Source organism: Parasteatoda tepidariorum, chromosome 1 (assembly GCF_043381705.1).
Source record: "Parasteatoda tepidariorum isolate YZ-2023 chromosome 1, CAS_Ptep_4.0, whole genome shotgun sequence".
Lineage (NCBI taxonomy): Eukaryota > Metazoa > Arthropoda > Arachnida > Araneae > Theridiidae > Parasteatoda > Parasteatoda tepidariorum.
Genome location: NC_092204.1, coordinates 46,244,194 through 46,257,609, shown reverse-complemented (window position 1 = coordinate 46,257,609; position 13,416 = coordinate 46,244,194). Strand labels below are relative to the sequence as shown.

Sequence of the window (13,416 nt, the reverse complement as noted above, 5' to 3'; positions counted from 1 at the left end):
TTTGAAATTTTTCAGCAATTATCCACTTTATTTTTATTCATTATGAGAGAATGATGTAGTCTGTTCGTTGCGTTAAACAAAAACAAAAAAACTTTTTTGGGCATGGAACTGTGATTTTATCTAAGCGAGTATATTATTTCAAAATTTTTTTAGTTAATTGTAATAATTATATAAATAAAATTTTCTATAAATAACTATCGGAATATATTTTGAATGATTAGTTTTGTTACGTGATTAAATTTGTATCCTTGTTTGTTTTTTTTTTTTTTTTTTTTTTTTACTGGAAAAGTGAAAAATATGCTCAGTTTCGTTTTGGAAACTGACTTGTACTGATAAGCAAAATGATCTGAAGTGTTATTATTATGTATTAAAAATAATAACTCATGAAATTAATATTTCAGTTGAACTCCCTAAGCTAAGCATAAAGATAGAAAATGTACTGAAGTTCATTTAGAAATACTTAAGAATATTTTATAAATGCATACATCCTTTTCATGATTCATTCATTACATTATTATCAGAAAAATCATTGTTTTGTTTGTTTTTTTTTTTTGTTTTTTTTCTTTTTTCAATTGAAAAAAGCTCCAAAAATATTTCAAGTAGTCCAAAAATTAAAATTAATGTGTTAGGATAAAGCGTCAGATTATATTCTTATGGATGGTGTTTTCTACACTAGGGAGCGCTGCAAGCTCGGGACTGCTTAAATTTTCGGGGTACTGTTTCAGTTGTATTTTAAAGCCATTTGGCATCATTGTGTTTTGAGATTCTTGCAAACAATGCATTTGATTACTTATTACTTATATTTACAATGCTAACAATACTTGTGTTTACAATACTAAAAGTGTTAACACTAACGTAAGATGGTGCACAGCTTACAACACGAACAAACAGTAATAAACAAATGGAAAGAGGCCAAATCAAGACTGCCAAAAAAGCGAGTTATTCAAAGTCTAGCAACCATGTCACCTTTTTTAATAATAAATAACAAAATAACTAAAACAAATTTTCACTCCAAACTCCCCAGAATTACATAATAACATTAATATCTTATGAAATACAGCAGATTTAAGCTCTGAAATTATCTAATTTATTTCTTTTATTGAAAACAAAATTATCCGTTTGAAAACATCGCCTATCAGAATAGCATATAGTAAGCAGCTGCAAACTTTTTAACCGGAACTAGAGTAGGTCCCGAGCTCGAGATTGTTATTGTTTACTTTTCTACTGAAAACACCATCCATACAACTGAGAAATTAGGAACCGGTTCCATCCTCAGATGGCGTATTTGAAAGCCACAAGTGCATTACAATAAATTACCCCATCTACGGGGCGATATCGATTTAGAATGATATTACTATCACAAGATAGTAATATCATTCTAAATCGATATACTTAGATAGATTAATCTTAATCGTTATTTCAAGGTAAACAGCTTGCGTTGACAGCTTAAGCTTGTGTAAGTCTGTAAACAGAATAAAAACCGTGATGTCAAATCCCCTTGAAAACTAAGCTTTTGCTTTTTTTTTTCCTTGTCACTTTCCGATTCAGTTGTTTTACTCTTTCTCCATCTCGCTGGACAAAATAGCCTTGAAATGATTACGGTATCATCTATAGCTCGAATCTTTTTTCCATTCAGTGAGCGACAGCTCTTATGTGTTGACGAATCTGTTAGTTCTCAGTACCAAAAATGTTTTCATACCTTGATATTCCTAATGTCCAGTACACTGAATTGATATCTATTTTGTTTCGAATGGAATCTTGCAGAGATTCTACTACTAAAGTGCTGTTTAATGACATGTCATTTCAAGGCATGGCCGGTATATCATACACATTTTTTAATGACGATGAAAATGATCCACCATCACCTCAAATGTTACATAGAGCAGCTTTGACCGGTAACATTCATCTTCTAAAACGTGCATTAGAAGCAGGAATAAGTGTTGATGTTAAAGATGAGGTACCTGTTATTCTAAAACAATTAGTGTTATGTAATTTGTTTACAAACAGATCGTGTTGTTATTTATTTAATGCCAGGAAGGGAGATAGTAAAAACTTATTGATAGACTACGCTATTTATTTTAAAATAAGCTGCGCTTTTTTTCTTCTTTTTTTTTGTCAGTGCATCTGAAAAAGTATAAATTTAGAAGCAGACGAGATAATTATGTTAAATACATATATATTTTTGATATCTAAAAGCTGTGCAAGAGTTTATTTACAAAAAAAAAATTTTTTTTTTTTGTTATAAAGATGCTTACAGAAAAATTTGTTCAATATAAATATTATAATACCGAATATCTTACCTGTTTCTTTTAAAAAGAAAGGAACTTCATGATTTGAATATGAATTCCTTTTATGCAAATTAATCAGTATTATGAGTATTATACTTCATGTGGAAATTGTGTGAGAAACAAAAAATCATCTTTGAAAGGGATGAGTTCAAAAGGTAACACTCGCAGGTATTCTCAACAAGCTATCTATAATTTATTTTTTTTTCAAATACAATAACTCAACTGTTTTAGTTTGCTTTAACAGCTATCATTGAGAAACTTCCCTACATCCTACTATTTTCAGTTAGGGGTGTGAGGAATAGATTCAAACTTATCACATTTCCTGAGTGCTACAGAAAGTGTCTGCTAGATATAAGACAGGTTCCTTAGTTTTTGCTAATTAAATTTTGCTTTAGTTTAATTAAATTTCCCTTTTTACCTATTATATATATACATTTATAATATATTATAAATATATATTTTTATAAATTTTCCTTTTTAACCTAGTTTTGAACAACTTAAAATACTTTGAGAAAAAGGGTCTTGTTCAGTTGTTGCCTGCTGAACTTCTGGTCTTAAAAATTTTTTAACTGTCGTGTCGATTAATTATGTGTGACCTACTAAGACTTTGAATTATAGAATTTAAAGTAAAGAAGTCACAAACAGCGAGTTTTAAGCCAAAAGAAAGGAGTGTGGAGGTAAAATATCATTTTGAGATCAACGGCATGAATGTAGCTATGTGGTCAACACTCTGCCATTACTTCCCAGAAAAACTCGTAGGATCAATCTGAATCTTGGCAGGCTCTGAGCTGCCACCGATAATAGAACTTTGTATCACTGTATCATCATGGCTTAGTAGATTAATTTCTTTGGAATAAATTTTAATTTATTCTACGTTTGATTTATTTATTTTAATTCTTGCGTGAAATTTAAATCAAATTGTAAATTGATTTAGAAATTGAACATAGCCTCAAGCATTGCAATTTAACATAGCAATTGAACATAGTCAAGCTAAATATTAAAATAATGAAAATTAAATTAATTATTAACCTTTTTTTGAAATTGAATATTTTATTACAAATAATCTTTAAACTCCATACAATTATTGATTAGGAAATTTTATAGAATTGTAAATCATTAAAAATTATTTTCTTTATCTCTGTTTATCAAGCTAACTTTGATTGTTTTGGACTAAAAGTCCCCTTGTAAATCCACAATGACAAAAATCATAAAATAATTAAAGTTATCATGTCATAACTCCAAAAAGCAAGTCTAAACTTATTGCTAGTTTCTACCTTACACTGTGGCATGCAAAAAATGAACTACCAGAGCTAAGACATTTTATTTATTTTATGTTGTTTTTCAGTATTGATAATTTATTTTTAGGGGTTGCAACTAAAAATTAAACAATCCTATTCTACTTTCAAATTTTTTAGCTACTTTCTTTACTAAACTGTCCTTCAATGAAGTAAAGTTTTTTTAGTAAAATTATTATTTATTTTAGGCTGTTTTTTCTTTTTATTTTTTTTTTCTTTCATTTATTTTGCTATATTTTTAATCATATTCTGGTCTCTAAATTTTTTGATATTTTAGGAAGGTACTACAGCTTTAATATTAGCAGCTCGCCATAATAACTATGAATGTGTCAAACTCTTATTACAACATAATGCTGATCCTCAAGCTTCCAGACAAGTAATTTCTTTTGAGTATCTAATTATCTTTATTTATTTATTTTTTATTTTGCTCAAAACATTTTATTACTTTCCTGCTAACTACCTGGCAAGTGATTATGAATATAAGTCACATAAAATAAGGGTGATTTTAGCCTTTTATTTTTGATGTGGTTGAGAAAATTAAATAAGTTATCATTTAAATTTGTATTATATTAGTCCTGAAAGTAATGGGAAAACAAACAACTATTAATGCCTCAAAGCTGTATGTGAATTTACAAGATATCCGCGCACCTGGAAAGACATGAATTTCGGTATTGAGAGAAATTAGTCATGAAATGTCATGATTTTAACTATTTTTTTAAACAAATCATGGAAAGTCATGGATTTAGGTCCCCGAATTGGTCTAATTCTTAAAATCGAATCCCCCTCCCGGTGTTCCAAATATCTGAATTTCTAACAAAATCCCCACTCACAGTCAGTTTTTATTAAAATATAAAATGTTTTTATCATGTTCTTTAAAAATTATGGTGTTTTTTCAAAAAATGAACGAAAAAACATCATTTTTAGAGCGAAATATCTTTTAAACTTCTGTAATTTCAGATTTTATTTTATCAATTTAAAATTATAGCTGAAGCAAGCTAGTCATTGGCAATTTTTTTTAATTCCAAAATGAGAACAGAAAAATCAGGAATATTTCTTTCTTTTTGGATGAATAAGAAAAGCATCTTTAGAATATAATTCTGCGGAGAGAAAAAAAATTGCTTTTGTACATTTTTTTCCAGCTATTTTATTGCTTCAACTCTTTCTTTACTGTTTTTTTTTTTCAATTTAAAGTCTATAAATGTGAAAATGCAGAGTATAACAGTTTTGATTATACTTATCATTTCAATTAATGTTACTATAATGCTTTTTTAAATTTATTGTTTTGTTTTTGTCGCAAAAAATGGTAACTTCCTTAAGTCATGAGAAATTCTTGGAATTAGTCATGGATTTGAAAATCTTAAATGTAGCAGATACCCTGAATTTACAACTTTAAAATTATTCATTACTTCTATTCTTTGTTAAAATCAGTTAGCTCTTATTTACGTAGAAGCAAACTTTTAGACTGAAGGAGTTTTTGTGATAGCAGATGTATACCAGTTAATATTTGGGTACATTATATTGGAAAGGTTTTTGTCAAAATAATGATACACCATATTTTCAAATTGTTAAGTACAATGTTTTCCATCAAAAACACCATGATTTCTATGTAGGAAATAAGATGTTCCCAACTATTGTACTGTTGATAGTAGTTAAAGAGCAGAACAAAGGAATGAAACTGATCACTATTCCAAGCTCTTCATTTGTTATATAAAAGTCAAAAGGAAAATAAAAATTTTCTGCTTTGAAAACATTTTTAATCTTTTTCTTAAATTTATTTCTTAGTAACTGTAAACCTTTGCTTTATAAATTAATTATTTTGATAGTTAAATTAAGAGAAGAAAACTTATTGAAATTAATGTGATGTGAGCATTATGTAAAATATAATATTTCAACAATGCAAGCATCATGCACATTAGAATCAGTGCAAGACAATTACGTAAAAATAAATTTAATTCTTTTAATTTTTAAATTTGCACGCTAGTAGTTTTGTTTTCTTTATGAAAAAATTTTACTAATTTGATTTTTTTTTTTTTTTTTAGACTGGAACAAATAGCCTTTATTTTGCTGCTCAAGGAGGATACCTTCCAATTGTAAGACTTTTACTTGACCATAATGTTAACATCCAAGCAGCAGCAGTAGTGAGTAATTTTATTTACTTTTAAACATGGCTATTTCCTTGTTTAACAGATGGGTGCCCTTCTAAGTAATCTAATAGTACCATAGCTATAAAGGGAATAAAAGAAACTTGTCTATCACATAGGGTTCAATGTTAAGTTTTAGAAAGAAAAAAAATTTTAATGTTTTAGTTTTACTTTACGTAATATTTTTCTGAGAAGTGTAATTGAAGAACCTTTAATATGTATTTCATACTCCTGGAATTTCACATGACCGATACAAAGTATACACATAAAATTATTTCATGTTTTTTATGTATTAAATACATATGAAATTTTTATTTAGTTTTATGATGATTTAAAAATGTTATTAAGCAAATTTTTTAATATTATTGAACAATATTTTAAATTTTAAGCCATTTTAATCTAAATAAAACATTTGTAAACCGACTTATAAACATAAAAAGTTTGATACTATTCTATTTTTTATTAAACTTTCAAGTTTTTTAAGGACTTTCAAATTTTGTTGATTTTAGTGGTGCTCAAATAAGTTACATGACAGCAGGAAATTAGTATGGAACCCCCTCACTCCACAACAATCTGATAAAAAAAAAATTTAACTCGACATTTTGTTGCCCAAATTTTATACTAATAAAATCATGCTCATTTTTATGTTCTTTTGTGCATTATTTAAATATATTGCTTAATATGCAACATTGCATTAAAATATTTTATTTAAATCATTTAAATTTATATAACTTTTATATAGGAATTTTTTTTAAAAACTATTTTGATCTTGACATCAGATTTTTAGTATTTTTATACATTGTCCAAGAGTTGAAATTGCCTTGTTTTAACCACTTACAAATTCAAACATAAGCTAAGATTAAATTTTTTCATAGAATCATTCATTTTTAAAAAAGATTAAAACTAAAAGATTTATTTTTCCTTTTTAGGATGGTGCCACTCCCTTTCTAATGGCATGTCAGTGTAATCATTTGGATATAGTTCAGGAACTTTTTGCACACGATTCTACTTTTGAAGAAAAAATGCTTGTATGATGATAATTTTTTACTACATAAAAAATTACACATAAATGTCTATTTTCATAATTATATTTTTATTTATCATGTAATATTCATTTATCATGTGTAACTGTGTTAGAGAATTTGAGTGGTAGAACTTCTGATGTATTTTCATCACTGAATGGTTTTCCATAGTCAAGCATTTAGTGCTCATAAAATACCAGATTTCGCGAGTAAAGATTTCTTCACTGAAGCAAAAAATATGTGTCTCTTGTAATAAATAATCTAATCAAAAACTATTTATTTACTTAATTTGTTATTAAAATGTATAAAAATATTTAAATGAGCTTATATTTTTAAGTGTGCTAGTACTAATTTTTGAGAACGTAATATTTCAATAACAGATTAATTAAGTTAACTACAAATCTACTACTAGCTTTTATTGACTTTAAACAAACCCTTTTAAATGATTATTTTTCGGTTAGATGAGACACTAGTTTGATTGATCCTAATGCTATTGTATTCTGAGGGGAAATTTCAAATTATATTCTTACTTCCTATTCAATTCACCCATCTTGAGATTGTTATAGCAGTTATTCTAGTGGAAGAAGATTGAACCAAAAGAGAAATGGAGAGTAAGCAAATTAGAATTGTCATATTAGGCTTTTTCTCACTAGCCTTTCAGATTTTAATATCGCTTCAGTTAAGGAAAGCAGTCAAAATCGATACACCAGTAGAAACAGCTGTGTGTTCATGTGCTCTCTCAACAGGAATGCACAGAGCCTTAGATTGTGCTTCTTTTACAAAGACTACACTATTAACATTTACATTTGTATACAACAACAAAATAGTTGATTGGTGTTTTTAATCCCTCACAGTTTACCAAAGAACTAAATAATAGTGAATTTTATTGAAACCAAACCAATAGCAACCGTGTAACAGTTTTCGAATTCTATGCTAATGTATTAGGCAGTTGTAGAAAGAGGGTATCCTTAAAAATAGACTTTATTCTTAACTCTCAATTTAAGCTTGAGATATTAAAAGATTACTGATAATATTAATGATTTTTGTTTACTGAGAAAAGGATTAAATAAGATAATAATTTAATTTTTAGATGTTAGGAAATATGTTATGCATATTTCAATATGACTCTTATGTTGTACCTTTCATTAAAAATGCTAAATTTTAAGCTGCAAATTAAATTAAGAGTGTCAGTATAAGTTCTTGCTCTGAGTAAGGAGTTTTTTAGTGATGCTCTATGTACTAATTAAAAAATATGTTGTTAGAACATACATTTGCTAACATTTTGTTTTATTCAATAAAAATGTATCTTACTTTGTAGGTGGAGCCTATGCCCTTACTTATAGCTGCTGAATATGGTCACTTACCCATAGTTTCATATTTAATATCACGAGGAGCGGATGTAAACCGAAAAAATTATGTAAAAATAATTTCAATATTCTAAATTTAGTGTATAAAATTTATAATCTGTGTTTTAAACATTTAGTATACATTTAAAACCACTTTGAATTAGTTAATAATTTTTTTAAGGAACATTAAATCTTATTCTATCATATCAATTAATATTTTTTGCTAGTTTTAACAGTTACACAATGAATATATTATTTCAAATATATATTTATAAATACATTGACTTCAATGCACATCTAATAAATTGATATAGTGCCAAGTTTTTACTTTGTGTGAAGTGAAAGCAATCGTATAAATAAATCATGTTTGGATCTTTTTTTAAATCAATTTAGTTCATTCGAAAAATCGAAAATCTTATTTAGTCAAAGTATACACTATTTTGTGCAAATTGGTATTGTAGATGAAAATCATAATTAATATATAACTTATATGAATTACAATGTTTTCAAATTAGGATAAAAGTAGTTATTGACTAGTGTTTTACTTTACTCGAATTTATTCCAAGTTTAATTGAGGAATATAATTTTTTTTTCTAAATTGCATTATTGTTATTATTTTTTATTGAATTACAATATCTGTATTGATACATCAATGCAGCTACTGATAAATTACATCAGTTAGTTTTACATTTAAATTACTTAATATTGCTCATATTTTTTTGTTACTTGACTGTTTTTTAATTAGCATATCATTTATCAGTTAGCTATTCATTACTGGTTACCCTGTCAACTAAAATGTTACTAATTTTTTATTTAAGTTTACTTTAATGTAGAAATAAATTAGTTTTTATAACACCTGCCTGGCCATATCTCTAATTTTCTTTATAATATGCTGTGTTAAGATGATTTTATAGTTTAACTGTTCCGTAAACAATAAAATACAATATAAGAAGTTTTTTAAAAATTTGTTCTAGTCCAAAGAAATTCCAAGTATAGTATGATTTCATTTGAAATAATATAAGTAAATTTCTCTGCAGAACAATTTGTGATTTATTGCTGTTGTTAATTCTAAATTAACTTTTGATATCATTTAGTATTAAGAATTGCATTGATTCAATAAGTGTGTAGAAGAAATGAGCAACCTTAACAATGATGTTGCTTTGTTTGAATTTAAATTATAATAGAAAATACTTATTGCGTTATAAATATCAAGTTCATGTCATGAATTCTTTTAAATATTTACAAAGTTTATAGATGTTCAAAAGAATTCTAAAAATGAAAAAAAAAATATGTTTATTTTTAAGAAATGCAGAAGTATATACATTATGTCTAACTCTAAACTTGTTTTTGCAAGTCTACATTTATCAAGAAAAGCTGGTAAATTTTTTTCTGTTTTTTGTTAATTTTGTGATTTAAAATGTTTTTATTTTTAGGAAGGAACAACACCATTATTAATCGCATGTCAAATGGGTCACAGAGCTGTAGTTCAAGAGTTAATCAATGCTGGAGCAAATGTCAACCTTGCAAGAGATGTTAGTAATTTATATATATAATTTTATAGTTGATATCATTTTGTATAAATGTTTAAAAAATCTGATATCGGGTTGTAACAACTATTTTTGTTTTGTTAACTTGTTGCATTAATAAAAACAATAAATAGTTAAAAGTTTTTTTGTACAAGCTGCAAACGCTCTGTTTTTAAAAGCAACAAAAAATTACTATTTTGGGTAAAATTGCTAAGCTTATTTTTCTTAAAACATCTAGCTAATGATAATACTCTAAACTTGTTTAATAAAACTTCTAAGCTGAGAAAACATTTAAAAAAACAACGAATAATAAAAGAAATCTTGTTACTTGATTACTTGTGTAACTGTAGTTAATTCTATTTTAGATATTATTGTATGAAATTCTACTTAAATTTAAACAATATAGGTTTTTATGTATATTTTTTTAAAAGACCTTAAGGTAGTAAAATTTTGCTAACATGTATGTCAGATTAAGCTGAATTTTTACAAAAATAATCTCTATCTGACCGCGTTGAGGACACTGGCAAATTTAAATTTATGAAAATAGTGCTGCAGTTTCACTCCTCAAATTCTGCTACCAGGATTATATTTATTAGAAAAAAATATTCTGTTGCTTTACTGGAATTTTGATAAAGAAAAATTATCAAAGTGATATTTATTTTTTCGGTCATTACTAAAAAGGTTCAATGTACAATATAACATGAGGATAAATAATATTAATTTACCTCTTTTATTTATGTGTTATAAATCTAGTATTTCTTTTTATTTATCAAATAGGATGGCTGTACCCCTTTGTACAAAGCTTCCCATAAAGGTTTCCTACCTGTCGTGAAATTATTGTTATCGAAGGGAGCCAACCATGGTCTTCTACAGGTAACATCAAAAATATGTTTTTTCTTGGCTGTTGTCACATAATATGTCTATAGTTAATGCCACATGTATAGAAAAACCAAATTCATATTTTTCTGTAAGAAATATAAAATTAACTTCCAAATTTTTAACAACTTACAAACTATTGCTACAGAGTCCTTTTTTTATAAACAAAACTGTCTCGATATCTTTTTCCTAATTTAATTAAAAATGAAAGTTTAAAACTGAGAACTAAGCTATAGTTCAAAAAGTGCATCATCTTAAATATCACTAAGACTCGAAATGTTACAGATTCTCAATAGTTTCTATGAAATTTAAACTTTTACTAAAAGAATTTTAACCCATTATGAAAAAAATAACAGATTTTTTATGGGTTTTTATTGCATAATTTATAATAGAAATGCTGCAATATTCCCAAGCAATCCCTTTTTTTTTTTAAATTTATATCATCCCAGCTATGTGTTTGCTAAATATTAAATTTCAATCGTTATTTTTTTCATGTGAACCTGACGCATTTCAAATTATTAAATGTTCTATTTGTACCAGTACAAAACAAAACTATTTGCGTTTCCATTGTTCAAGAGTGTTTTTTTTTTTTTCATTTCTTTTTCTCTATTAGTTTTCAATGTCATCATTTATAAACTTGACTCTATAATGATTTTAGTAATAAAAGTAATCAAAAACAAAAAGATGCAACTAGAGAATGGTAAAAATTTTATAATTTTAGAAGTTTTAAGGGAATAGATGTATAAAAAAAGATTTAAATATAGCAAATGGGACTAAGAGTTCTGAATATTTTAATATTTCATTGTTATAGACATTTATCTTTAGGCTTTTTTTTTCTTTTTTATAAACCTGGTATAAAACCTATTAAAGTTTATTGCTTTTTCTTACTGCATTTGATATCAGCCTTTAATAAAGGAATTGTTTTCAGTTTCTGTTTATGTGATAGCTGTCTCATATTATATTATTTAATAATTTGAGATTAACTGAAAATGGCCTATGGATATACATGTATTTTACATTTCTAGAATGGAGAAAGTCCACTACATGCAGCTGCTTACTTTGGTCACATCAATGTTGTAAAAGCCTTAGTCGAAGCTGGAGCTGATCCTTTTCTTCATAATAATGTAATTTGTATCTTTTATTTAAAATTTTATGCATAGAAATAGTTACAAATGGTATTACTATTGTAGCTTTAAAATATTTTACATTTTTTTTCAGAATTTATTTTGAAATCACCATTTTTAATTAAATAAGCTGTGTTACATAATTAAAGACACAAATAAAGTTTTCTAATTATGTTAACTAAGTAAAGGTGGTTTACTTTTCTAATTGTTGATTATTTTTTTTAATTAATCAACTTTTGGCAATTTGTTTAAATGAACTTTCTTTTTTTTCTTTTTTTCAATTAGCACATTGGTAGATTCTGTTTTTGTAACTATAAATTGCACTACTGGTGTTACTTTTGTTTTTTAAATACAGATCCATACTATTTAATTATGCTAAGAAAAACTTTCAGTTAATTTGTATTAACAAGATTTCATACTCTAAGCAAAACATAGTTCTGGAGTTAACTTTCTATAATTGATTTGTAGAATACTTTTGCTTCTATTTGTATATTCATTTTTGTTATTTCCTAAACAGTGTTCATAAATTTTTTATACTTCTTTCAAGAACTCCAAATTTGTATTGTTATTTGAATGTTTAAAGGAACTGTCATACAACACAGTAAAAAACATATATATAACTGAAGAAAAATTACTGAAGTTGTTTACAGCTGCTTGATCCAAAAAGTAAAAAATTTATACTTGTTTTTATGAAGACCAATTATCTAATTTTGCTTTAACTTAAGATACCACTTGAAAGCACTTGCTGAACGAACACAAAATGAATGAATCACAAGGGAGAAAATGACGACAGCTCATACCCGTACATCCTTACTGATTAATCTGCCACATGTACATTCAATGCGAGCAATGAAACACAATTATGTGAACAAGTAATGTAATCTCACTGGAAAGTATAAAAAGCACAGCAATTTTAAAAATAGTAAAATACCCATATTTCCGGACAGCCTAAAAATATCCCTGCTTTTCACAACTTAAAATTGATAGTGATTCTTTGGTCCCAGCCCACTAAAATTTAACTTGGGCTCCCATAAAATAATCATCAGTGGTTCTCTAGACCAATAATCAATATAATAAAATGATATATTGTCTTTTTTTTTTCGATTTTTGGTTTTAGAATAAGGTATGCATTTTTGTCACAGAATAGCATATATCATAATTTTAACATTAAACAATCCCTGTATCGTAATTTTTAATTTGAATTCACTTAAAACTTTTTTTCTAAAATTAATAAAGCTTTGTAGATTAACTAGTAATGTCTTTTAGTAACTGATATTTTAGTGTCTAAATTTTCTTATGGTTTACCCTTGTTGAAAGTTCCATTAGTATACGTTAGACATCTGCTCTTGGAGGTTTAAAAATTTTCTAGATATTTCAGATTTTTTCATTAAAAGGTTAAATAAACTTATTTCTTGGTAGAAAACAAAACTGAAGGCAGTAAGAAACTTTATAACCTTTTAGTATATTGAATGTTTCAATTGTGTAATATTGATTTTATTTTTCATTTCTTAGTAATAACCTTTATACATTCCTTAACAATTTCAGGCTTATTTGCTCCCACTTGACAAAGCCAAAGAAGGTGGGCGTTTTCTTGTTGCTCAGTATTTGTCAAAGATACCTCAAGTCTAATTTATTCATTCAATTGCTTCTTTGTAAATATGTCACGTACATTATATTTTGTAAATACTTTGTAAATTTTTTGTAAAAATAAATATTTATTGATGAATTTTATAATTTTTTTTCCTACTTGGTTTGCATTATTTTCAAAAAAGTTGTCCAGAAAAATTAATTTTTGTCT

The 13,416-nt window shown here is 26.5% G+C and overlaps 1 protein-coding gene across 3 annotated transcripts; it reads left to right on the top strand.

Annotated features, from left to right (window-relative positions):
• The first annotated feature begins 1,403 nt into the window (after positions 1–1,403).
• On the top strand, positions 1,404–13,344 carry LOC107436736 (ankyrin repeat domain-containing protein 29). Of its 3 annotated transcripts, XM_043042795.2 has the most exons (10): positions 2,416–2,443; positions 2,533–2,648; positions 3,861–3,959; positions 5,623–5,721; positions 6,654–6,752; positions 8,065–8,163; positions 9,526–9,624; positions 10,396–10,491; positions 11,520–11,618; positions 13,164–13,344. In XM_043042795.2, exons 1-10 carry the CDS (start codon positions 2,431–2,433, stop codon positions 13,245–13,247), a joined length of 903 nt encoding a protein of 300 aa, XP_042898729.2. In that variant the 5' UTR covers positions 2,416–2,430; the 3' UTR covers positions 13,248–13,344. The 3 variants fall into 3 exon arrangements, with proteins under 3 accessions (XP_042898728.1, XP_042898730.1, XP_042898729.2); XM_043042794.2 differs by lacking the exons at positions 2,416–2,443; positions 2,533–2,648 and adding an exon at positions 1,404–1,957; XM_043042796.2 differs by lacking the exons at positions 2,416–2,443; positions 2,533–2,648; positions 6,654–6,752 and adding an exon at positions 1,424–1,957.
• Positions 13,345–13,416: the final 72 nt, after the last annotated feature.

What these genes read in the sequence shown, in the direction of transcription:
- LOC107436736 (XM_043042794.2), top strand. Translation starts at nt 1,688, where the DNA reads ATGTTTTCATACCTTGATATTCCTAATGTCCAGTACACTGAATTGATA. An exon ending in GTGTTGATGTTAAAGATGAG is followed by an intron (nt 1,958 to 3,860) that starts GTACCTGTTATT and finishes TTGATATTTTAG; the next exon opens with GAAGGTACTACAGCTTTAAT. An exon ending in CCAACCATGGTCTTCTACAG is followed by an intron (nt 10,492 to 11,519) that starts GTAACATCAAAA and finishes TTACATTTCTAG; the next exon opens with AATGGAGAAAGTCCACTACA.